General features: G+C 42.0%; 1 protein-coding gene across 2 annotated transcripts in view; it reads left to right on the top strand.

Moving 5' to 3' along the window:
• DISP2 (dispatched RND transporter family member 2) overlaps positions 1 to 24,414 on the top strand; it is a 38,114-nt gene that overhangs the window by 4,555 nt on the left and 9,145 nt on the right. The window contains exons 2-7 of one of the 2 annotated variants that reach the window (XM_073348782.1): positions 12,105 to 12,557; positions 15,616 to 15,645; positions 19,117 to 19,240; positions 21,414 to 21,529; positions 22,436 to 22,530; positions 23,690 to 23,787. In XM_073348782.1, coding sequence (XP_073204883.1) covers positions 12,105 to 12,557; positions 15,616 to 15,645; positions 19,117 to 19,240; positions 21,414 to 21,529; positions 22,436 to 22,530; positions 23,690 to 23,787 — 916 coding nt within the window. Of the gene's footprint in view, positions 1 to 12,104; positions 12,558 to 15,615; positions 15,646 to 19,116; positions 19,241 to 21,413; positions 21,530 to 22,411; positions 22,531 to 23,689; positions 23,788 to 24,414 lie in introns of both variants that reach the window. The other variant, XM_073348781.1, reaches the window with a different exon arrangement.

Here is a 24,414-nt window from a genome sequence, read left to right as displayed (position 1 = left end):
TATTTATGACAGAGACTAACAAATTTATTTGAGCATAAGCTTTTGTGAGCTACAGCTCACTTCATCGGATGCATCCGATGAAGTGAGCTGTAGCTCACGAAAGCTTATGCTCAAATAAATTTGTTAGTCTCTGAGGTGCCACAAGCATTCCATTAATAGTTACTCTCTGTTTGTGGTTGTTTAACCAAATATGTATCCACTTAATGGTACTTCTGCCAAGCCCACATTTCTCCAGCTTACTTATCATAATGTCCTGCAGGACTGTGTCAAAAGTCTTGCTGAAGTCCAGGAATATTATGTCCACTGTATTCCCCTTGTCCAACAAACCAGTTACCCTGTGAAAGAAGGAAATGAAACTGGTTTGGCTTGATGTGTCCTTGGTAAATCCATGCTGGCTGCTAGTGATTACCCCTTCATCCTCCAGGTATTTGCAAATTGTATGTTTTATACTTTACTTTCCCAGGTATTGTAGTCAGGCTGACTGGTGTATAGTTCTCCAGCTCCTCCTTCTCCCACTTTTTAAAGATGGGCATTATGTTAGCTCTCCTCCAGTCTTCCAGGATATCTCCTGTTATCCATGAGTTTATAAATATTATTGCCAGTGACTCCAAGATTTCTTCAGCTAATTCCTTCAGTATTCACCTTCTTGGGTGAATAACATTCAGCTCTGGATATCTTGTCTTTTGTTTATTATGTGTATATCTATATATGTGTGTTTGAATACAATTGCATCAATAGCTATTTGGTAGTAAATTCAATATTATGTTTAGTAGCATCAAAGGATAAGAACGGTAAAGCTAAACTTTTCTTGTCAGTGGAAAGTACAAATGTTGGAGGCAGCCTTTTGCTATCTCATTAATTCTGCATACTGATTTAACATACTCAAGAGTCCCATTAAAAAGATTGCGGATCTCCTCAAGAATAGATTCTGCTGCTATAATGAAAAAAACCTGTGGAATTTTTTTCAGTGTATAAGATATTGAGTATACAAAATATTGGCCAATGGAAAGAGTGAAAGTAATTGGGCCCCCCTCTAAAATTATTGTTATACAAATTTTTAGTCAGTTAAATAACAAAATTCTTAGATCTTCTCTCTCCCACAACTTGCAATTTTAGGGCTCAATCCAGAAAGGTGCTGATCACCCTCTACTTCTATTGACTTCAGTGTTATTCTTGGGATGAATTTGGTCCATTTTCTGTGCATAAGAGGAAGGGGGAATTGGGCCTAATACTGCTGTGACTGAAGTCAATGGGAATTGAGGGTGCTCAATGTCTCACAAGAGATCCTCAGAAACTTGCAGGATTGGCACCATAAATGTGCCTGATATGTAGGACTTCTGGTTTTTGGGGATTGTTAATTTTATTTGGGGGAGAGGGGGTAATTTTTTTCAGTAATTATTGAGTTTTATGTAGATATCCAAAAATCAAGTGTTGGGGGGGGGGTTCTCTTTGTCTATATTATAATGGATAATCTTTCGTACGTTCCCTATTGCAATTACTATATTAAAGTTCGTTAGGGAATTTTTAGTGTGCACCAGCAGACTAATCTATTAACAACATGTTCATGTGCTTTAGAAATCACACCCCTGTAACCCGCATAACTGCTCTGTGTAGATAAGCCCTTAGATACAAGTAACTATTTCCCGTGTTTTTCTGGTGTTTATTGGATAATCCCTGATTTCTTTCTTTCTTTCTTTCTTTCTTTCTTTCTTTCTTTCTTTCTTTCTTTCTTTCTTTCTTTCTTTCTTTCTTTCTTTCTTTCTCTTATAATTGTTTATTGGTTAAAACCTAAAATCAGAAGGCTTAATAATATGGTATGTACACATTATCAAAGATGCCATCCCAAGAGCCTGGACTGACACAGTCACAAAATTCTTATTGACTTAAGCAGGAGCAGAAATGGGCTCCAGATTGTTTCCTTTTCTATTATCCCAACCACGTGACGTACACAAATTGGGTCAAATTCATCCTGGTGTTATGCTACAGAAGCCAATGACATCTCACTAGTGATGACTTTGGGCTATTGTACTTATCTTTTTCAGGATATTATCAGATTCCACCAATAATTAAGACCATGTCTACACTAAACTACGAAATTATGTTGACCTAATTTATGTCGGCATGCAGCCACTGCAATTATTAAATCGCTTATGTGTGCGCACACTTGACTCCTTGTGCTGGCGGTGCGCATCCTCACCAGGAGCGCTTGTATCGATTGTATTTTCAGTGTGGGGCATTGTGGGATGGCTCCTGAAAGCCAGTAACATCCAATGTAAGCAACACTGTGTCTACACTGACACTGCATCAATGTAATTACATTGACAGTGACTCTATGTCACTGGGAGAAGTGGGTACTAAATTGCCATAGAGAGGCACTTACTTCGGCGGGAGCCAAATTTAAGTGAAAACATTTCCACAGCTAGTTCAACACAAGACAGCCTACATCAACTTACCCATTTAGTGTAGACCAGGTCTAAGAGCCTAATCTAAAGGCCATTAAAGGCAGGCCCTCATTTAATAAGATGCAATACTAACATTAAAAAATGAAACATCTTTAAACATGCTAGCAACATATGAACAAACCATAATTGTTGAACAATATTTGATCCTCTCATATTTATGAGTCATCTCTTCTTCCTGTTTTGTTTTGTTTTCTTTAATTTTGTATCCTATAACTATTTTTAATTGCTTGTTATGCAGAACAGTAGATGACAGTTTTCGTTTGAGTGCTTGATGCATTCTGACAGCGTTGTGCTGCTTTTCTGTTATCTCTGCCTTGTCTCTGAATGCTTGCAGCTGTGAGCTCCCTGTTGTCTAAAATGTGGTCCTTTTATCACCTTAAAAAAGTTAAATCAGAGAAGAACTCATTCCCTCTCAACTATTGTGTCACATTTTCATGTTGCTGGTGTCATGTTCCTAGTGCTTGAGAAAAGAATCTGTCAGTACATCTATTATAAACCTTTCTTTAAATTCTATTATAGTGCTCCTTCTAAAAACTTCTATTGTAAGTCTCAGTAAAAATTATATCAAGTCTAGACAGAAACTTGGCACACAGTAGTAGGTCTTAGCACAGGAGGATTTTTTTTTATTTGAAGAAAATTGGTAGAATCCATATTTTAGGTGAGGAAAAACCCACTTGGGACTGTAATTCTTCCATTTTTAAGAGTATGTGAACGGTGATTACTGCTACTTATTGGCTAGAGTTGCCCACAGAGCTAGTCTGTTATATTTGTTACCTCCCCTCTCCCCTTGTCCCACACCTGCTTTTTTCTTTCATTTGCCTAGTACATCTTGTCTTTTCGGCTGTAAGTTCTTTGAAGCAGGGATTGTCGTTTACGATCTGTTTGTACAGGGTCTAGAACAATAAGGCTCCAACCTCTAGGTGTACCACAATATAAATTATTAGTACATAATAAACAAAGACATTTAAATTACTTGGGAAAACAGTGAGTGATGGCATCCTGCTAAGTTACAGATTCATATAACATCTTCAGAGGAATATTACATCATTGAGACAGTATCAAAATAAGAAATACACAATGGGGAAAATGCAGCAGATCAGGGAGGTAGTGAAGCCCATATATTTTTCAGAATGGGTCTCATAGACCCACATTACAGCTCTCCTTAAAAATGCTGGATTTGTTCCCCCTTCCTTTCTCAGTTTGAGTCACATGCCCTCTCCCACTGCATGGCTCAGAGAGAACCAAAATTACAGAAATGCTGGAGAAATGGGGTTACTGTGCAGAGGGGGATGGTGGCTATGTGGTATCGTTTCCCTTCCATATGAAGCTGCTTCTGCCACAGTGCCTGAGCTCAGTTCCATGTGACTGGGTGTAGTTAGCCAATGAGAAGGAATTGGGGACCAGCCAATTTACACAGCATGTTTCCAGCACTAACTCTTCCTCTACAGCTTTTACGCTGTGTGCATGGGAGGCTGGGGGCCAGACAATGACCACACAGCACCTGAGCCACGTATTTAGCCAGTGCTGAAGCTTGACAGCATGGCACAGATCCAGACTCTAGGTGCATACATGGGCCAAGCTCTGTGGACTTGGCCTCTGCTAATCCCATGTTTTATGGATCTGTGGCCCTGGCTCCTTGCATAAGTCACACCCTCTGCTTAGTCTGCATCATTGTTGCTCTACCTTCCAGTGGGGTAAAGAAGTAGAAAGGAGCCTAGTTAGGAGTCATTAATTGTTTAAGCTTTCCTGCACATTTTCACAGGGGAAGAGGAAGATACCGTCTTTGTTCTTTTGGTGTTTCTGATTCCTCAGGTGGTGAAAAATTTTGTTGTCTGTGCTGTGGTATCATCTCAGGAAAGCAATGTAACAAGGTGACTAGTACAGTTTCATAAATTTGATTTTCAAATTGTCTGAATATCTTAGTGAAAGAGGAAACTTCCAGTGGAGACCAAATTTTCATAAAGTTACTGCTTCCCAGAGGACGGTCATTTAATCCAATCGAGCAGTTGGGCCATAAGTAAGGGTAAGATTATGTCATGGAGATCATGGATTTCGTGACTTCCAGAGACTTCTGTGACATTTTTTGCTTCATCCCCAGGGCAGCAGGACTGGAGCTGTCAGCTGTCAGGGGCCCCGGAGCTCCGAGCCACCGTGGTTGGTGGGTGGGACCCATAATTCCAAGCTGCCGCTCGCAGTGGGGGGACCTGGAGCTCTAAGCTGCCAGTAAGGTTGCCAACTTTCTGATTGCTAAAAACTGAATACCCTTGCCCGCACTCTGCCCTGCCACTTCCCAAGGCCCCACCCCTACCCCGCCTCTTCTTCAAGGCCACGCCACCCACTCACTCCATCCCCTCCCTCTTTGTCACTCGCTCTCCCCCACCCTCGCTCACTCACTCATTTTCACCGGGCTGGGACACAGGAGGGGGTTAGGGCACAGGAGGGGGTGAGGGCTCCGGCTGGGGATGTAGGCTCCTGGCTGGGGCCAGAAATGAGGGGTTTGGAGTGTGGGAGGGGGCTCCGGGATGGGGCAGAGGGTTGGAGTGCGGGAGGAGGTGAGGGCTCTGGCTGGGGGTGAGGGCTCCGGGGTGGGGCAGAAACGAGGGGTTTGGATTGCATGCGGGGGCTCTGGGCTGGGGCCAAGGGGTTCAGAGTGCGGGAGGGGGCTCAGGGCTGGGGCAGGGGGTTGGGATGCAGAAGGTAAGGGGTGCAGGCTCCATACAACACTTACCTCAGGCAGCTCCCAGAAGCAGTCGGCATGTCCCTGTGGCCCCTAGGCGATTCCTGGCCAATGGGAGCTGCAGGGGCAGTGCCTGTGGGCAGGGGCAGCATGCGGAGCCACCTGGCCACCCTTGTGCCTAGGGGCTGTAGGGACATGTTGCTGCTTCTGGGAGCCACACAGAGCCAGGGCAGGCAAGGAGCCTGACTTAGCCCCACTGCGCTGCCGACTGGACTTTTAGTGGCTTGGTCAGTGGTGCTGACTGGAGCCGCCAGGGTCCCTTTTCGACTGGGCATTTCGGTTAAAAAACGGATGCGTGGTAACCCTAGCTGCCAGCCCTGGAGCTCTGAGCCAGCTTTTGAGGGAGGCAAACATTGTAGGGAACACAACCAGCAATGGTAGATAACAGGAGCAGTTAATTTCAGTCTGGTCCTTGCTCTCTGCCTCCCCCTCCTCTCTTTGTTCATCTCTTGGATTGCATCCAGCTGGCAAAATGAGGCTGTGAGGTCACCACTGTAGGCTACTTTTCTGTGCCCGAGGGAACATTTCTGCCCCCGCAGCCCCAAAATTGTTGAATATATCACATCACCCTGATCGGAAATTATCTTCCAGATGTTCTTCTTTCAGTGTTGTTAGCTTCTTGTTCAGTTCCAGTATCATTAAAGCATGTGTGCAGATGATTCATAAATGCACTGATCTAGCCAGTCCTCCCCTTTCCTCCCCCCCCCCACCTGCCAACAGTAAACAAACACCACAAACTCCTTCATCCTCTCTTCTCTAATATGATTAGAGGGTCCTGTCTATGCAGCAAAATAATAGTGTTATGACCTGGTACAGACAAACAAACATGAGCCGGTCTACGACTCTGGCAAGAACTGCAGCACATGAAATGTTGAGGCTGCCAGATCCACAGCTAATTGGGATTGTAACTTCTGCAGACTTTGAAATCTTCAAAGCTTACATAGGTGATTACCAACCCACAATTATCCAAAAGCTTCAGGTTTCCTGTAAGACCTTTGGATAACCACGGTGACACTATAATGAAGTTGGAGAGAGTACCGCATAGGACAGCTAAGATGAGGAATGGAAATTCGGTGCTTACATATGATAAATGATCGACAGAACTGGAATTAGTTAGTCATGAGCGATGATTAACAAGTGACTTAAGTGAAAGATTTAAACCAGCTCAAGTTATTATAAACTATGAAGTTCTTGGACAGGCCAGGGTCAAGTGTATCAGCTGGGAGGGAACATCTGGAGGAAGAATTTAAAGTGGCATTATTTTGCAGGCATAGTGGTGAATAGGGGGAACAGACTTCCACCAGGAGTGTTAGAGTCAAGAATATTCATGTATTTAAGCAACAGTTGGATGCAATTGAATAAATTAAAGGGTTATCTGTCCATTTTTATGATCAGTCATTTTTGTAGCAGGCTGCTCTTTTGAGTGTGTCAGGAGGAATTTTTCACTGCTTATGTTTCCCCCATCTCCCTAGTTGGCTTCACAGTGTTGTACATGAGAATGTTTTTCTCCTCCAGTAATAAAGACAGACACTCTAGATATGAAAAATCAATGAACAGTTTCTGGTCCCACTCCACTATCTAGCACCAGCTCTTTAAAGGAAGAAAATTTGTATTTTCACTGGATGTATATTTTTTTTAAAAATCCAAATATCTTATAGGAGTTAGATCACCAAAATGTATTGAGGACAACTTCTAGTTTCAGAAGTTCAGCCATTTTAGATTTGATTCTGAATTCCAGCAAGGAATTAGTTGCCAATCTTAAGGTAGAAAGCAGTTGACAGTGATCATGAAATGATAGATTTCATGGTTGTATGGAAAGGAAGAAGTAAGAGCAGCAGAATAAGGACAATGGACTTACAGGCTCAGAACAGCTAGCTACTCTCCCATTGGAAGAAAGTCTAAGGGAAAAAGGAGTTCAGGACACCTGGCAGTTTCTAAAAGAGAAAATATTATAGACACAACAGCAAAGTATCCTAATGTGAAGGAAAGATAGGAAGACTAAAAAGAGGCAATATGGCTCCATCAATAGCTCTTTAATGACCCAAAATTCAAAAGCAAATCATACAAAGTATGGAAACATGGACAAATTGCTAAGGATAAATGCAAAATAATATCAGAAGTATGTAGGGACAAAATCAGAAAGGTTGAGGCACAAAATGCGTTACATCGCGAGACATAATAGACAATAAGGAGAGGTTCTATAAATACATTAGAAGCACCAGAAAGATAAAGGAAAGTGTAGGTCCACTATTTAGCAGGGAATAAGGGCTAATAATGGATGACATCAAGAAGGCTGAGGTGTTTAATGCATATTTTGCTTCAGTCTCCACTAAAAAAGTTAATTGTGACCAGATGCTCAACACAATTAATTATTAACAAAAAGGGGGAAGAAATACAAGCCAAAATAGGCAAAGAACAAGTTGAAGAAGACTTGAATACAGCTAACTTATCTAAGTAAGCAGTGCCTGACAAAATTCATTGTAAAGTACTTTGGGAATTCGTTGAAGCAATCTAAGAACCATTAGCAATTATCTTTGAAAATTCATGGAGGACAGGAGAGGTTCTAGAGGATTGAAGAAGGGAACATAGTACCTGTCTTTAAAAAGGAGGAACAAAGAGGACCCTGGAGAATTAAAGACTAGTCAGTCTAACTTTAATATCCAGAAAGATACTGGAACAAATTATTAAGCAGTCACTTTGTAAGTAGCTAGAGGATAAGAGGGTGATAAGTAATGGTCAACATAGATTTGTCAAGAACAAATCATACCAACCTATGTAATTTCCTTCTTTGACAGGGTTACTGGACTAGTGGATGTGGGGAAGCAGTAGACGTGCTATATCTTGATTTTAGTAAGGCTTTTGACACAGTCCCACATGTCATTTTCATAAGCTAATTAGAGAAAAGAGGTCTAGATGAAATAACTATAAGTGGATTTATAACTGGTTGAAGGACCTACTCAGAGAATATTTATTAATGGGAGGAGGTGTCTAATGGAGTCCTGCAGGGGTCTGTCCTGAGTCCAGTACTATTCACTATTTTCATTAATGACTTGCATAATGGAGTGAGAGTACACTGATAAAATGTGTGCATGACACCAAGTTCAGAGGAGTTGCAAACACTTTGGAGGACAGAATTAGAATTCAAAATGACCTGGAAAAATATGAGATTTGGTATGAAATCAACAAGATGAAATTGATTAAAGATGAGTGCAAAGTATTTCCCTTCAGAAGGAAAAATCAAATACAAAATGAGGTGTAACTGGCTAGGCAGTAGTACTGCAGAAAAGGATCTCAGGGTTACAGTAGATCACAAACTGAATATAAGCCAACAATGTGATGCAGTTGTGAAAAAGGTTAATATCATTCTGGGGTGTATTAACAGGAATGCCATATGTAAGACACAGAAAGTCATTATTACTCAGCACTGGTGAGGCCACTGCTGGAGTATTGTGTCTAGTTTTGGTCACCACACTTTAAGAAAGATGTGGATAAATGGGAGAGAGTCCAGAGGAGAGCGTAGATATGATAAAAGATTTAGAAAACATGACCTATGTGGAAAGGTTAAAAGACTGGGTATGTTTAGTCTTGGGAAAAGAAGACTTGGGGGGACGAGACCTGATAACAATCCTCATATATGCTAAGGGCTCTTATAAAGAGCACTATGATCAATTGTTCACCATGTCCACTGATGGTAGGACAAGATGTAAACAGCTTAATCTTCAGCAAGGGAGATTTAGGTTAGGTATTAGGAAAATCTTTCTATCTCTAAGGATAGTGGAGTACTGGAATAGGCTTCCAAGGGAGGTTGTGGAATTTCCATCATAGGAAGTTTTTAAAAATAGGTTAGGAAAACACCTGTCAGGGATGGTCCAAGTTTACTTGGTCCTGCCCCAGCACAGGGAGAAGGACTAGATGACCTCTTTGGGTCCCTTCCAACCCTACATTTTTATGATTCTATTATTCTAAAAGTGTAATTTGTCAGTGTGGCAACATATCTGTGAATTATTGTTTATTTTAGTAAATCATTGCTTGTTTAAATTGTACATAATGAATATCAAGAAAAAATACGGTCAAGGGTACAGGAAATAACAATGACATATCATCTTAAAACATAAAAATGAAATGAAAAAACATCTTGAATTGGCCATTGTATAGTGTGGACCACAATTCCAGAACTCTAACTAAAATTCAATGCCCAAAAACTCTATCATAGAGTTAAAATTGACTGGCAGTGCCTTGGACTTTTGTAGGTCAAGTACACCTATACTTAAACCACTGAAAACCAGGAAATAAATAGTTACCGTAAAACAAACTTAAACTTCTAAAAACCAGAAAATACAGAGTTATGGTACACACCAGCCCTGCTTTGGATCCTTAACTCTGCCCCCTGGAGCTGGCAAAAGTCATTGGGGTATACAATAAGTGTGTTTCAGCCAAGGCTGGTGTATAATAAGTAGACACGAGGAAAGATTAAGTAAATGTTTTTCATGTGTTCTGTCCCACAGGATTGTATTCTCTCATTCATCTGCATGCACTCCAACTGCCCTTCACTGTGTTAGGGACAACTGTGTTGACTGCCACAGGCATGACTTTAACAAGCCTTCAACAAGTCCAAGCAAGATCTTAAATTACATCCCATAAACAATATCGCTGGCATCTGATTTGTAGTGGCATGTTTTGCATTCCTATAGGCCAGTAGAAAAATCCATACTCTTATGTTGTAAACTACCTTTATCTGGAGTTATAGCACAAATCAATTGCTTTAATGTCTGGATAAATCTTCCCACTAATCCCTTTGTGGCAGGATAGTAAGGAGCTGATGTGACATGTTTGATACCATTTTTTCTGACAAACAACTGAAACTCTGCAAATGTGAATTGAGTTATTTTGTCATTGACAATCTCTTTAGACACTCCTGATCTTGGAAACAAGAGTCTTAACCCTTCTACCATCTGCAGTGATTTAGTTGAATTAATATAGCATAGTTCAGGCCATTTAGAGTGGTCATCTAGTGCAATCAAAAACATATGTCCCATAAATGGGTTAACATAGTCTATGTAGATTTACTGCCACAGGGTTTGGCCACACCCAAGGATGCAAAGAAGCATGTTTAGGCATGTGTTGTGTTTTCTTGACAAACTGGACATTGTTTTGCCATTTCCTCTATTTGTGTATCATTGCCTGGGTACCACACAAAACTTTGGACAAGGACTTTTGTTTTTACAATTCCCAAATGGCTGGCCATGTAATTTCTGGAGTACATGTGACCTGAACTTCATAGCAGTCTGTATATGCTTGACAAATAATCTGCATTTGCGTGTTCGTTGGTACTTTTGAACTCAATATTATAACAGTGAGTGCCCGAGAATATTGCCCACCTCTGTAATTGTGCTGCAGAAGCCATTACTAATACTCTTTGGGTTAAAAATTGAGACTAGAAGTTGATTATCCATAACTAGAGTAAATTGTTTCCTATAGTGATATTGATTAAACTTTTTCCCCAGGCTAACCTCAGAGCTTCTCTATCAATTTGAGATACATTCTGTTGAGGTAAGAGATCTAGAAACAAAGGCAATGGGCCTTTCAGTATGAAAACAGGCAAACTTTAGAGACAAAGATCCACTATAGTGTGCAAGGATCTTTTCAGATGCTGTAAGACTCTTGCCCTTATCAAAAGCTTTGGTGCACTGTATGGACCAACACCATTTCTTTCCATTGTGTAACAGTTCATTTGGGAGAGATAACACTGTTGCTGTGTTAAGCAAGAATCTATAGCAATAACTGACCATCCCCCCAAAAGAAAGTAATTGTGACACGTTTTTTGGTTGGGATGCTTTAGGGATAGCTTCAGCTATCTCTTGTAATTTACGCAATCCATCTTTGTCAATGGTATGGCTACAATACATAACTGAGTCTTTGAAAAATTCACATTTTCCTTGTTTGCTCTAAGCCCAGACTATGACAGCCTCACATGTGCCTTCTGGAGGTTTTCCAGGTGCTCTTCATAACTAGCTCCCATAAAATGTATATTGTCCAAATAACACTGAGTGCCAGGAATACCCTCTAATTCCTTGTCCATGGCTTGCTGCCAAGTAGCAAGTGCAGGTGCTATTCCAAATACTAGCCCATCTCTCATCAGTTATGCCAGTAGTGATTATATGTGGTTCCAGTCTCTTGATGTAGGTGGCCAGTTCTTTACTGAGCTATCAAAAAGTTTGTTTTCCCCAAACTTTCAGACATTTTAACTCCTTTTCCCCTTTTTAAATGAATAGTTCACTCATAGTCCCAGTGGTGGTAGGTTAGTTTCCTTTAGTTTCTGTTTCATTAGGCCTCTTGGTTACTCTTTGTTTCACGGTATTCCTGGATTATGATCATTCATTATTGTGTCTTTTGCCCTTTACACAACAATAAGAGCATGAAGAAACCACAAAGGAACTGTGGGGTCCACATAACCATGGCACAACATGGAAAACGTAGCTACATACTCACAATGCTACTCTGCCAGGTTTCTAAAACACAAAACACAGTAAGCACTCCTATAAGGCTCACTAACTATTTAAAAGTCTACTACCCAGTTCCCATACACTACATTAACCATTGGAACATATTACCTAGGGATGTGGTGGAGTCTCCATCACCTGAAGTCTTTAAATCCAGCTCATATATCTTTCTTAAAAAAAAGTAGACTCACTAGCTCAACCACAAAATATGGGCTTGATGCAGGACTTACTGGGTGCAGTTCTATGGGCTATGTTATGTGGGATTTGGCCTTGATGATCATAATGGTCCCCTCTGACTTTAAAATATATTAATCTATCAAAACCTTTAGACTGGGAGATGTGATCCCATACAGGGCCTTTCCACCACTCTAGTACATGATAAAATTGTTCCATGTTTTCTCACAGAGAGAAAGTAAACCCAGAACCTTGCCAAACCTGTCTTAATGTGCCAGAGATCAGGAAGACTGAACCAAGCCATGGTGGAGCTCCCTGGGAAAGAGTCTGTCCAGTCCATCGGTGCCCTATCACTGCATCTCCCAGCTTGGTGAGAGGTCGTCTGCCTTCCTCCAGCCGCATGCTTGGACCAATGTCTGTTCAGTCCAATGGTCAGGTGCCATCCAGCTCCCAGGACTCACATCAACATCATCTATATTACCATTGCAACCAGCATGAACCTAGAGACAGCTATGCCTTGCCCCCACTGCCAGGGCATGGAGAGAGGGCCACTTTGTGCTCCCACCATTCCAGTGGGAATTCTTTACCAGCTTCCCACCACGAGACCTCTGAAAGTCAATGGAAACAGTGGTCACATGACCAGCAGCAGTCACGACCAGTGCAGCGCCACATTGTAACAGTCAGGTAAGCCAAAGTCTGTACAGGTCACAGGGTTATTCACAATTGCAGCTGGGCAAAATTTTTCTACTAAAACTTTTTGGCAAAAATAGCAAATTTGGTGACCAAAATATTTCACAAATTTATGTCAATCTCACTGAATTGTTTCAACTGCGGAAAAATCCCCTAAAAATTCTGAAAAATCAAAAATGCTTTGTTTGACATTTTCTAAACAAAGCATTTCAATTTTTTTATTTGAACTGACTTTTCATTTTGAAATTTCCTTTAATTCTATTTTTAAAGAATTAAAAATGTTAAAAATTGATTGAGGTTGATTCAGGTTGATTGAGGTTGAGGTTGATTCAGGTCAAATGAAACATTCAGTTAGACCCCAAACAACTTTTTTCTTACTTTTGATTTGCTGAAAATTTCAAAAACGTATAATTTTCTCATCAACCTGAAACAATTGGTTTCCTAATTTTTCAAGATTGCCAGTTAAATAAAATATCCATTATTCACACTGCTCTGCTCTCAATCTCTCTTAGAGCTTTGGGGTGTGCTGGGAAGGGAAAGTGCTGTGCTGGAGAGGTGGTGAGGATGGAGATGGGGAGCAAGGCTCTGCCAGCTCCTCTTCTGCTTTGGGGCAATAGGCACCCCCAAGGCACATGGAGTGAGCAGTGCACTTGTGTCGGGCATACAAGCAGTTCCTAGTTCCTTCCCACTGTGCACCCCACGCTTTGATCCTAATAGGACTCATTAGATAATGCCTCAAACTGGGGTCAAGACATCTAATCTAGCCATGATCAGGCCCATGTTTTGCAGTTCTCATATTTTCTTCTGGTATATTGTAAGAAGTACCCCAAAACCCTTTGGTTCTTAAGTATTTCAATGAGCCGAAGAGTGCATTTCATCCTGTGAGGCTATCAAAATGCTGGAGAATCCCAAATAGCTGCCAGGGTCTCCTTTCTGTGGAAGGAACATTCCACTTGAACCGGGGTGTTCTATCTTAAAGTATGGTGATGGTCAGAAAAAATGACTGTAAAAATGATCTTCTCACTCAACATAGTAGCTCTCTGAGAACTAAACTGGGACTTAAAGCCACTGCCTGGGTTGGTTGTAAGTGGAGGCTAAGGAAAAGCCGCACACTAGCAGGCATGCATGTGTCTGGAAGAGCTGTAAGAGTACAGCAAGGAATGGCATCTACTACACCCCTCTCCTTATTTTTAGGACCACTATTGGCACTAAAGTTCCCAAGCCCTTTAATATCACACTGACAGGCACCTTAGAAGATCCTAACAGAGGTAGATTAGATAGTGTTGAATCTATCCCTGCACTCTGTTACAAGGTTAAGCACATTCTATCCCTTTATTTTCTTGAGCTATATCTAGCAACAGAAAAAAACCTGTGTTTTCCTCTGTTTGCACTGTAGAGCCTCACAGCCACAGCTATCAGGGAGTGACTAGGATCCTATTTTAGCTCATATACCTTCAACAAAATTATCAGTTAAATTCTTTATAATAGGTGATTTAAGCTACAGACTCAGCTGGTTTTGCAAAGCGTTTGCAGAGTTTGCAGTGCTGGCAGTTAGAAAAGTCATAATCATCATCACCACAATACTGTTATGATTTGTAATCTGAGCAAATTTGCTATAGATTTATTGAAAGAGAATTACTATATAGATCCACAGTGCATCTTCTGACTGTAATCTCAGTTTAAAAAAGAATGTAAACAACACTCCAAAATCCAGAGAGAGCTAATGCTGCATGAAAAAACTGTGAGTGATTTATAACAAATGAACATGTGCCATTGAGTACCTTGGAGAGTACAATGTTTGGGCCCTCGTCATTTGCTTTACAAATACCAGAACTGTTCTGTTTTGCAATTCTCCCATCCATGTCACTCACAAAAAGCTGCCACCATACAACTGAAAGTCTCTTAAGCAGCATGCACTTTTACATGAGATACGCAGGGTTCTCAAACTTCACTGCAGTGTGACCCCTTTCTGACAACAAAAATTACTAAATGACCCCAGGAGAGGGGACTGAAGCCTGAGCCTGCCCAAGCCCCATCACCCCAGGGGGAGGGGGGGAGGAGGAGAGAGGGGGCAAAACCAAAACCTTGTTGCCCCAGGGAGCCAAAGGTGCAGCCCAAGTCTTCAGCCCCGGGTGGGGGGTCTGTAACCTGAGCCCTGCCACCCAGGGCCAAACCCAAAGCCTGAGCCCTGCCACCCAGCCCTGGGCGGTGATGCTCAAGCTTCGGCTTCAGCCCCAGGTCCCAGCAGGTCCAACGCCAGCCATTAAAACAGGGTCGCAACCCACTTTGGAGTCCTGACCCAGTTTGAGAACCACTGAGATAGAGAATTTTTATGTTGGGCAATCCTGAACCTTCCCTGAATGAGGAGGTGGTAAGACTATACAGTTAAAGGGGATGAGAGGAAAAAAGGTTCTTCAGATCTGAAATGGAGCTTTTGTTAATTGTGCAAGTGGAAAGCTCAGGCTCAAAGGTTTGGTAACAAAAGTGACCTTTGAATCCCTCAGAGAAGACTTGTTTGCTGAACTCCTTAGAACAGTGCAGCTAGGAATAACAAATGTTCATCTATGAGGGCATTTGTTTTGTGGCAAATTGTCATGAGCAGTTCCATATCGCTCAACCCATTATCAGCATTGACTGCAGAAAATAGAGCCCAATGCACAAATGTTTACCCTGATGGAAAAGCCCTATTGGGTTTAATAGAAAATTATACTCTATTTTGAACCATCCTACAGAATTTAATGGAGAATTATACCCTTGCTATGGAAAGGTTAAAAAATCTTCCCATAAGGCAAAAGATCAGGAGTGGGATTCAAACCTACGTCTCTTTCTGTTGTGTTTCTTTAAAAGACCAGTGGGAGAAGAGATTGTCCTATTCATTAGACTGCCTCCTCATGATGTATTTAGACTAGTGTCAGATAGCTTTCATCAGCTGGAACTGCACTGTACAGCTTTCTTGTTTTACAGTTCCTGAAAGGGTTAACTTGCTTATTAACAGCACAGCACACTGCTTCAAGTTAAAATAATAAACCAACCAATCTCTTTCTTTCTGCAGACATGACAAAGTTTTCAGGATGCCAAAAAGGTATGTTAAATATCAAATGCTTCCTTTCCTGCTATCCTATTATCATTGCTCTCCTACCCTGCTATTAGGAAACACAGTGTATTATTCCTGATGACATTCCAGACAGGCGCAGCTTCAGAGGCAAGAGCAGAGCTCCTCATTAAAGGCTTCCCATCTGTCTGAAAAATCTGTTTCTGTTTGTGTAATAAATTTAACCTGCATTCATGAAGAGCTTCATTGTCTAGATAGCTTTTCTCCAAGCGTGCGCTTTCTCTGGCCCAGCCAACAGCTTTATTTGTTTTTCTTGATTGGTCTAAACCAAGCCTAGAGGAGCAGCCAGGTCCACTGGCTTGGGAGTCAGGAAATCTGGATTCTATTCCCCACTCTGTCACTGACTTTCCATGCCACCTTAACCCACTCATTACACCTCTTTGTGCCTCAGTTTCCTTATTTGGAAAATAGGTATAATAATGTTTACCTACGTCGGTGAAATGCTTTGAGATCCAGGGATGAAAAGCACAACACAAGTATTGTAGATATTAAATGACTGCAGTGGATTCTCCTGGGTTCTGCATCTCAGAATTAAAGCAAACTGGAAGATCTTCAGACACAAGATTGCTCGATGTGAGGGTAACAGCAGTAATAGTCTCAGAGTTTTGCATTTTCCCACAGTATCTAGTGATGGAGATGTGTTTGTCAAGGTTATGTGTAATGCTTCCTAGTTCTTCATGTATTAATGCACCAGAAGCTCTACAATTAAATTTAGATGACTAAAATGTTTAAAAGAGGTCGGGGAGTATAAAGTGCAACTCGGAATCGTGTATGACGGAAAGGTGATTATGGACAATCTAGACACACTTCTGGAAAGAAATGTTATATGAAAAAAGATAAATAAAATAATTACTTGTTGCCCTAATCTCCTGCTCTATGTTTCTCATATTTAAATCCAAAGGAATGAGAAAAGGAGTACTTGTGGCACCTTAGAGACTAACAAATTTATTTGAGCATAAGCTTTCGTGGGCTACAGCCCACTTCATTGGATGCCTAGAATGGAACATATAGATAGATAGATATACACATACATACAGAGAACATGAAAAGGTGGAGTAAGAGGCTAATTAATTAAGATGAGCTATTATCAGCAGGAGAAAAAAAACGTTTGTAGTGATAATCAAGATGGTCCATTTAGACAGTTGACAAGAAGGTGTGAGGATACTTAACATGGGGAAATAGATTCAATATGTGTACAACTTATAGCTAATTTACGGTATTTTTCACTTTCTATTCTTCCTCTTAATATCATGCTTGGAGAACACTTAACTTAGAGAATGAAAACAAATGCAGGAGCACCCTTTCTGGCTGCTACAGGGCTGTTGCATTTGGGTTACCAGCACAGCAGTGGAATGTAACAATTTTAAAAATTGGTTTTGTTGAAATGCATAAATAAAAAAATCATGAAAACATTTTTGTAATTCCTTTCACAACACTCCATTTAAAAATGTAATTTTGAGGCCTAAAACTAATTAACAACATCCATTTAAGCTAACATCAGCAAGATACAAACTGTTTTAACAGGTGGTTCTCTACCTCTTAGTGCTTCCAGTTTTTGGTTTACAAACTGTGTTTATCAGGTAGGTTCTCCAGTGGATTTGTGTAAGAATCTTTCACCTCTGGAGGTTGAGGGCTTGATGTTTAAAAAGTTAGGCATCAAATTACCACAGCCCCACACATAAATAGTTAATTTAATGTGCAAGTGACCATTTCTGATCTTTTGCATGCACAAATACCTGATTTGCGCATGCAAGCTTAATAACTATGTCTACATTTAAAAAAAACAGGTCATAGGTTCAATTCCAGATTCAGTCACAAGTGAAAACGCATTTCATGGGCTCATTCTTGTCCCTGGTTATGACGAAGCTACATTACTTGACACAATTAACAGTCTCTGGCTCACGAGACGCATGGGACTGGGCTAGCTAGAGTATTACGGTTCAGGATTGAAGTGCAGCGGCACAGCTTCTGAGGCTTGTAAACAGTAAATTCATCCATGAATCTAAAATACACCAGGAGCTGTTTGCTAACAAATAGTCCTTAGACCTTACAAAGACATAAATATTTAGAAATATACCAGATCAGATCAATAGCCCTTGTGGTCCAATATCCTGTCTCCAACAGTAGCTAGTGCCAAATGCTTCTGAGAAAGGTACAAGAAACCCCAGGCAATTAGATGAGGTCTACATTAGAAAAAACTTGCCAACAGACATGCCAAACCCATGAAAAAAACGCAGAAATTGGGCTTCAAGTTAAAATAATAAACCATTTGGGCTTAATTGGCTTGTGAGTTGCTTGTTGGCTAGTTTTTGGCTTGTAGCTTGTTGCTTGTTTAGCTTGTAGCTTGTTGCAGTTTGTTGCTTCTTTTTTTTTTGATTGGCTCCTGGCAAGTAGAGGCAAGGGGGAGAGAATTAGAGGTGCACAGCAGGCCCACCACAGTCCCAGACTGCACGCCGGGGGAATCTAGTCACATAAAATGTTGGGGTTCTTAGGGATTGGCTTGTTTTGAAATGGGATTAGCTTGATTTTTGGCTTATTGTGAAAGTCGGGGTGCTTATTTACTGCATGAAAGTTGGCAACTGTGCTTGCCAATATAGCTATACCAGCAAAACCTCCTGGTGCAGCTACAGTTTATACTGACAAAAGAGTGCTTTTGCTGGCATAACTTATTCTTTGTCAGTTTATGCCAGGTCTCTCTCTTTCACACACACACACAAACACACACCCTTAACCAACATTACTGTGCCAGCAAAAGTTTCTCATGTAGACCTGGCCTAAGAGTTTGCCGTATGTTTTGAAGCATGAGGGTTTATATCCCTTATAAAAATAATTCTATCTAATATAACTTTGAATGATCTTATTATCTGCATACATTTATAATTTTCTTTTAAATCCTAGTAAGCTCTTAGCCATGACAATATCTTGTGGCAGCAGATTCACAAGCTGATTATCTACTTACCTGTGTATTCTGTTGAGATCCCAAACTTCATGCTGCTTCTTGTCAGTTACACACTGACTAGACTGTCTGGCAGTGGATAGTTTGGATTGTGCAATGTGTGGGGGGAGGAGAACAAAATAATAAGGGGGGAAAAACAACCTTCCCAAATGGATTTTTGCAGTTAAATATTAAAAGCCACATTTTGCCCAGGGAGGCAAGTGCCTAGTTTTTACTATTTCCAATTGAAAAGGCAGGGAAGTGTAGGGATGCAGAATGTAATTACCCAAGTTAATGAGAACTGCATGCAAGCATCCAATTGCAGACAGAATGTGTTCAGTAGAACTCCTACCCCCTGAGCTTTTTAACAAATAAATGCCCAAACTAGGAAGCCCTCATTCTAGTAAATATTCTTCTTCTAACATTGTGCTGGTACCACAGCATGTTTCATGTTAATATTAGAAATCAGGTTATCAGCAGCATTTGTTTTCTCCTGTTCATTCCAGTTATTCCCAGGTGATTGCTGAGTGGCCAGTAGCTGTCCTTGTGCTCTGTTCGGTGACCGTTCTGGTTTGTACTTTAGCTGGCCTGCTAGTTGGAAATCTGCCAGATTTTTCAGAACCCTTGATGGTAAGTCCCTGCAGATGATATGGGGCAGGCATGTCATCCATGAATGCAAGGAAAATCAGTGGAAGAATCAATTATGTTTTCTTCCTGCAGTGTAAAATTACCACATTCCCTACTCCTCTGGAAATGGATGGAGAAGAGAACAGACCTGTAAATACATGAGGACATTAAAGACACTATCACTCTTGCATTCCCCCAGAATGCTCAATAGTTTATAATATCTACCACCAGATGACAATCTGCTACCCCCTTATTCTCAGAAATATCAGAAAGCACATTAGGATAAAAGGGAATCTGCATTCCCTGCTCTTCTTTTGCTAAGAGAATCACAGAAATTGAAAATGAAAAGAAACCTGTTAGGTAAACTAGTCCATCCCTCTCATTCAGTACAGGAGTGTTCTCTGCACTGAATTTGCCTGTGCATTGGCCTGTCATAGTTTTAAAGGATTTTAGTGAAATTACTTCCTTTTGGAGACTATTTCACTGTTCATGAAAACATTTTTCTTGTTATTTAGTCTTAATGTTCCTTTGCTCGTTTTCAACATATTGCTCCTAGTAGTACCCCTTTACTATTTCCTAAATCAGGGGTCTCAAACTCAGATGACCACAAGGGCCAGAAGAGGACTAGTGCATTGGCCCGAGGGCCGCATCACTGACACCCCCCCTCACTGCCCCCACTCCACCCCTTCCATGAGGCCCCACCCCTGCCCCGCCTCTTCCCACCCCTTCCCTGCCTCCATTCCAACCCCTTCCCCGAAGTCCCCACCCGAACTCTGCCCCCTCCCTGCCCCCAGGGGGTGCAGGAGGGGTACGGAGTGTGGCAGGGGCTTAGGGCAGGGAGTTGAGGTGCAGGGTGTGGCAGGGAGTTCAAGGCAGAGAGTTGGGGTGCGGGGTGCAGGAGGGAGTGTGCGGTGTGGCAGAGGATTGGGGTGCATGCAGGGGGCTCAGGGCAGGGGGTTCGGGTGCAGGAGGGGTGTGGGATGCAGCAGGGGGCTCAGGGCAGGGAGTTAGGGTGCAGCAGGGGGTTGGGGTGCAGGCAGGGGGCTCAGGGCAGGGGGTTGGGGTGCAGGAGGGGTGCGGCAGGGGGCTTAGGGCAGGGAGTTGGGGGGCAGGGTACAGGAGGAGTTCGGGCTCCAGCCTAGTGCCACTTACCTAGAGTGGCTTCGGGGTGGCAGTGGGGCGCACTTGGGCCAGGGCATGCTCCCTGCCTGTCCCGGCCCCGCTCCCGCTCCACTCTGGGAAGCAGCCGGAACCATGTCCCTGCGGCCCGGGGGAGGGAGGGGTGTGGGGGAGGGCACAGGGCTCCATGCGCTGCTTTTGCCGCTCTCCAGGTAACTCCCCCGAAGCTCCCATTGACCGCGGTTCCCCGTTACCAGCCAATGGGAGCTGCGGGGGGCGGTGCCTGGAAGCCAGGGCAATGCACGGAGCCCTCTGCCCCTCCCCCCCGGGCCACAGGGATGTTGTGCCGGCTGCTTCAGGGAGTGGCCTCGGGGCCACGGGGGGCAATCCCGGTGGCCGGATACAGCCTGTGGGCTGTAGTTTGCCCACCCCTGGCCTGGAGGTAGGCCGGGGGTGGGGGCGCGCGGGCTGCTTGGCAGGTCGTAGGAAATAGCCCCACGGGCCGCGTGTTTGAGACCCCTGTCCTAAATAGTTCCTCTCCCTCCTGAGTGTTTACCCTTTTCCTCTATCTAAGAAAAAATGTTCTTGAAAAACATGGAAAAATACCATCCTACTCAGACAGGCTCTAGGATGAGATGAAGGACACCTTTCCAGGAGAGATTGAGAAAGAGAAGAAAATCATTCTGGTCAAGGTTCCAGTGTGGACTAAAGACTGTGTCGAGAGGGAAGAAAATAAATCCTACTTCTGCAGCTGTTGATTTTGGTTGACATCCCTAATCTAGAGAGGAAGAGAGAAATCCTGCTTGGCCTGTTCAGGATGAACTATCTCACTACTGGCCAAAAAGGAAAGGATAAATTATATTTCTGTAGGTTCACATGTGGACTATGCCCCCCTTTCTAAGAGAAATTCAATTTGTGTGTGCCTCAAAAATGTGATTAGATTTTAATAATCAGACACGTGCTGTGTCTGACATAAGGTGTGGAGGAGGTGGGCTAAGGAAGGTTAAGCCAAAGCACAAGTCTGACAAGTTAATAAAACCCTTTTGCTTGGCTATAGGGATTTGCGCCTCGAGATACTGACATTGGCAGAAAACTCATTGTCTGGAAGAATGTACAAACCCATACGGGCTATCAGAAGACCCTTTTGCTTTCTCCCTACGCTGAAAAGAACAGGTATCTGAATTTAGTTCTTTGGGTTTCAGTGCTTGCAATGCCACAATGAGACTGCTTTACTAATGATGTGACATCTTAGTTTGGTTGCAACTGAGTTGTAAAATCAATAAGTAACATTTTCAAACATCCCAAAGTGAATTAGGAGCCTAAATCCCCATTTTCAAAATTTATTTATGTACTTAAGAGCGTAAATCCATTGGCTGTCAATGAGACTTAGGCTCCTAAAATCACTTTTCAAAATAGGATTAGGCTCCTAGGGGTATGTCTACACTGCAATAAAAAAGCTGCAGCAACGAGTCTCAAGTGCCTAGGTCAGCTGACTCAGCCGTGTAGTGCTTGGGCTGTAGATCTAAAAATTTGCAATGTAGACATTCAGGCTGAGGCTGGAGCCTGGACTCTGGGACCCTCCCTCTCATGGGGTCTCAGAGCCTGGGCTTCAGCCTGAGCCTGAATGTCTACACTACAATTGAATAGCCCCACAGCCCAAGACCTGTGAGACTGAGTCAGCTGACCCAGGCCACCCATGGCCATGCAACGGGTCATTCATTGCAGTGCAGTCACTTAAGTCACCAAGGCACTTTTGAAAATTTAACCCAACAGCTTTAAGCATCTGCAGCAATAACTCAGTGACTCCCAACAGGAGTGATGTGGGATCTAACTCATGACTGCAAACTGATGCAGTCAAACCTGTACAACAGTCCAATACTGAACCCCTGGACCCAAACCATGTTTCATTTTAGGCCAGTGGCCGCTCCAATTGCATTATGTCTCATCAAAGCACATTTTCATGGTGTGACAACCCATGGCTAGTCAACCACATGACTTGTAGAAACATGTTGAATCCAGCTGTTCCATAGAAGGATAATTGTGATCTCTTGATAGCTATGGTGACCTTGGTATTAACAGAGGGCAGAGGTATATCCATGGCGAACAAGAAGCAAGAACAAGACGGATGGTAGAACAAGACTATGGAAAAGACAGTTTCTTTTGTGGGCCCCCAGGTGAGTGAAGTCTTAACATACACCTTCAAAATGTAACGACCAAGAAAGAGGGGACAGTGGGAAACTGCAATAGCACAAAGAGATGTAACATCCAGTACATGTGGAAGTGTTCAGAAAATGCCCAATAAAGCAGTCAGGCATAATACAATTCTGTGCACTCTAATGTGTCTTTCGTCTAGTGATCTTGCAGCATTTTGCAAACATTAATTTATTAAGCCTCCCCAGTTATCGGTGAGCAGAGCTAACTGAAATTTTGTACAGGTTTTAATTTTATTCTTGAAAAATGACTTCTTCCCTTAGCCCCCCAAAAAATCATTGATGAAGGGTGTGTTCTTAAAAAAAATTAAAAATTAAAAATTTTCTTCCAAAATTGAAAATTTCCAAAAATGTTCATTTTGGAATAATGAGAAAGTACCCATTTTATCTCTCAGTTTCTTACTTTCTCTCCTTCTTTTTTCCCAACTGGAACAGTATGTAAAAAGTAAAAAAATGAAAATAACACTTTGCCTCAAATAAATTTTTTTTCATACTTTTCCAGTGGAAAAAAGTAAATAATAAGAGGGGGGTGGGGGTTTCTCTCTTCCACAGTATTCCATTTTACAGATGCGTGGGGAAATTGAGCACAGAGAGGTTAAGTGACTTGCCTGAAATAACATAAGTGAGTGGACTTATGGGAATAGCACCTAGATATTCTGATTCCCAATCCCCTGCTTTAAGTCATCCTCTTAAGTACTGGAGTACAGAACTTACAGTTTCTCAGGGCCTCAGCCTCTCCCTCCCTCCCCCACAACCAACTATAGAGATTTTTGTCAGGAGGTAACAGTGGGTACAGAAATGGCCTGAATCAGATCCACAATAGTTTCGCTGTAGAGAAATGAACTTCACAGGTGAAAATTATAATGAGAGAACCCCATATGTCCCTCCTTTCCTGACCCTGATATATATGGAAAGCGTGATGAGGCAGGGGTCCCATGAGGCAATTTGCACACTTTATAGCCCTATCGTTCATCAAGATCCATAAGCTCTGTTGCTCCATTTCAACTGATAGAATTATCAGTGGTGGACTTACACACGGCATTATGTTTTTTAAGTAGACTAACTATTTCAAACAGTATGGCTGATTCCTCCTCGGTTACCTCACTACATTTCTGATTTTTAGGAAAGAGTTATTCTCAGCTGGTGTTTATGTCCACAACTGCTGGGAGTTTGTGGAACTTGCAAGCGATTCAGTCCATGTGTCAAATTGAACAGGACAAGGTTAGTATTACCATGGGGAATGTATACGTATGCAATCTCATTTCAATGTACTGGTTTAATCATTAACTAAAAGCTAGCAAGAAAAAAATCATATGAGAGATATAGTATCTTTCATCCTGGAGAATGCCAATGGATTTTACAGGTTTATAAATAAAAGAATAACTTTACCTACCACTGAAGTGCAGCTGCCTCTGGGCTGAAGAGCCATAGCTGTTTTGTAGTACACACACATCTTGGGCAAGAAACTGATGATAGTATATCGAACTGAAACTATAGGATTTAGGGTGGTTAATGTAATTACCAAAAGAGAAATTTGCCCATATACTGAGCCTAACACCCCACACACTACAGTGAGGAGGACCACATAAACAGAAAGATTAGATTAGATTATGATAGTTTTGTGAAAAGCACCATGGGATCTTTAATAAATATAAGTGATCAGATTCATTGGACGTTGGCACTTCCAACAGCACAACATCCTCTCTAAATTAGAGGTGCCAGATAAGATGGTGATAGATAAGCAATATGGCCTTCTATCCAGAGAGGACTGCACTGGATGTGACTAGACTTAATCTTCTAAATTGCCAATAATATTTTAATCCAAGACTGGTAAGAATGGCTCCGTGG

This window comes from Lepidochelys kempii, chromosome 6 (genome assembly GCF_965140265.1).
Source record: "Lepidochelys kempii isolate rLepKem1 chromosome 6, rLepKem1.hap2, whole genome shotgun sequence".
Classification (NCBI taxonomy): Eukaryota; Metazoa; Chordata; order Testudines; family Cheloniidae; genus Lepidochelys; species Lepidochelys kempii.
This window is presented reverse-complemented; position numbering and strand designations above follow the sequence as displayed.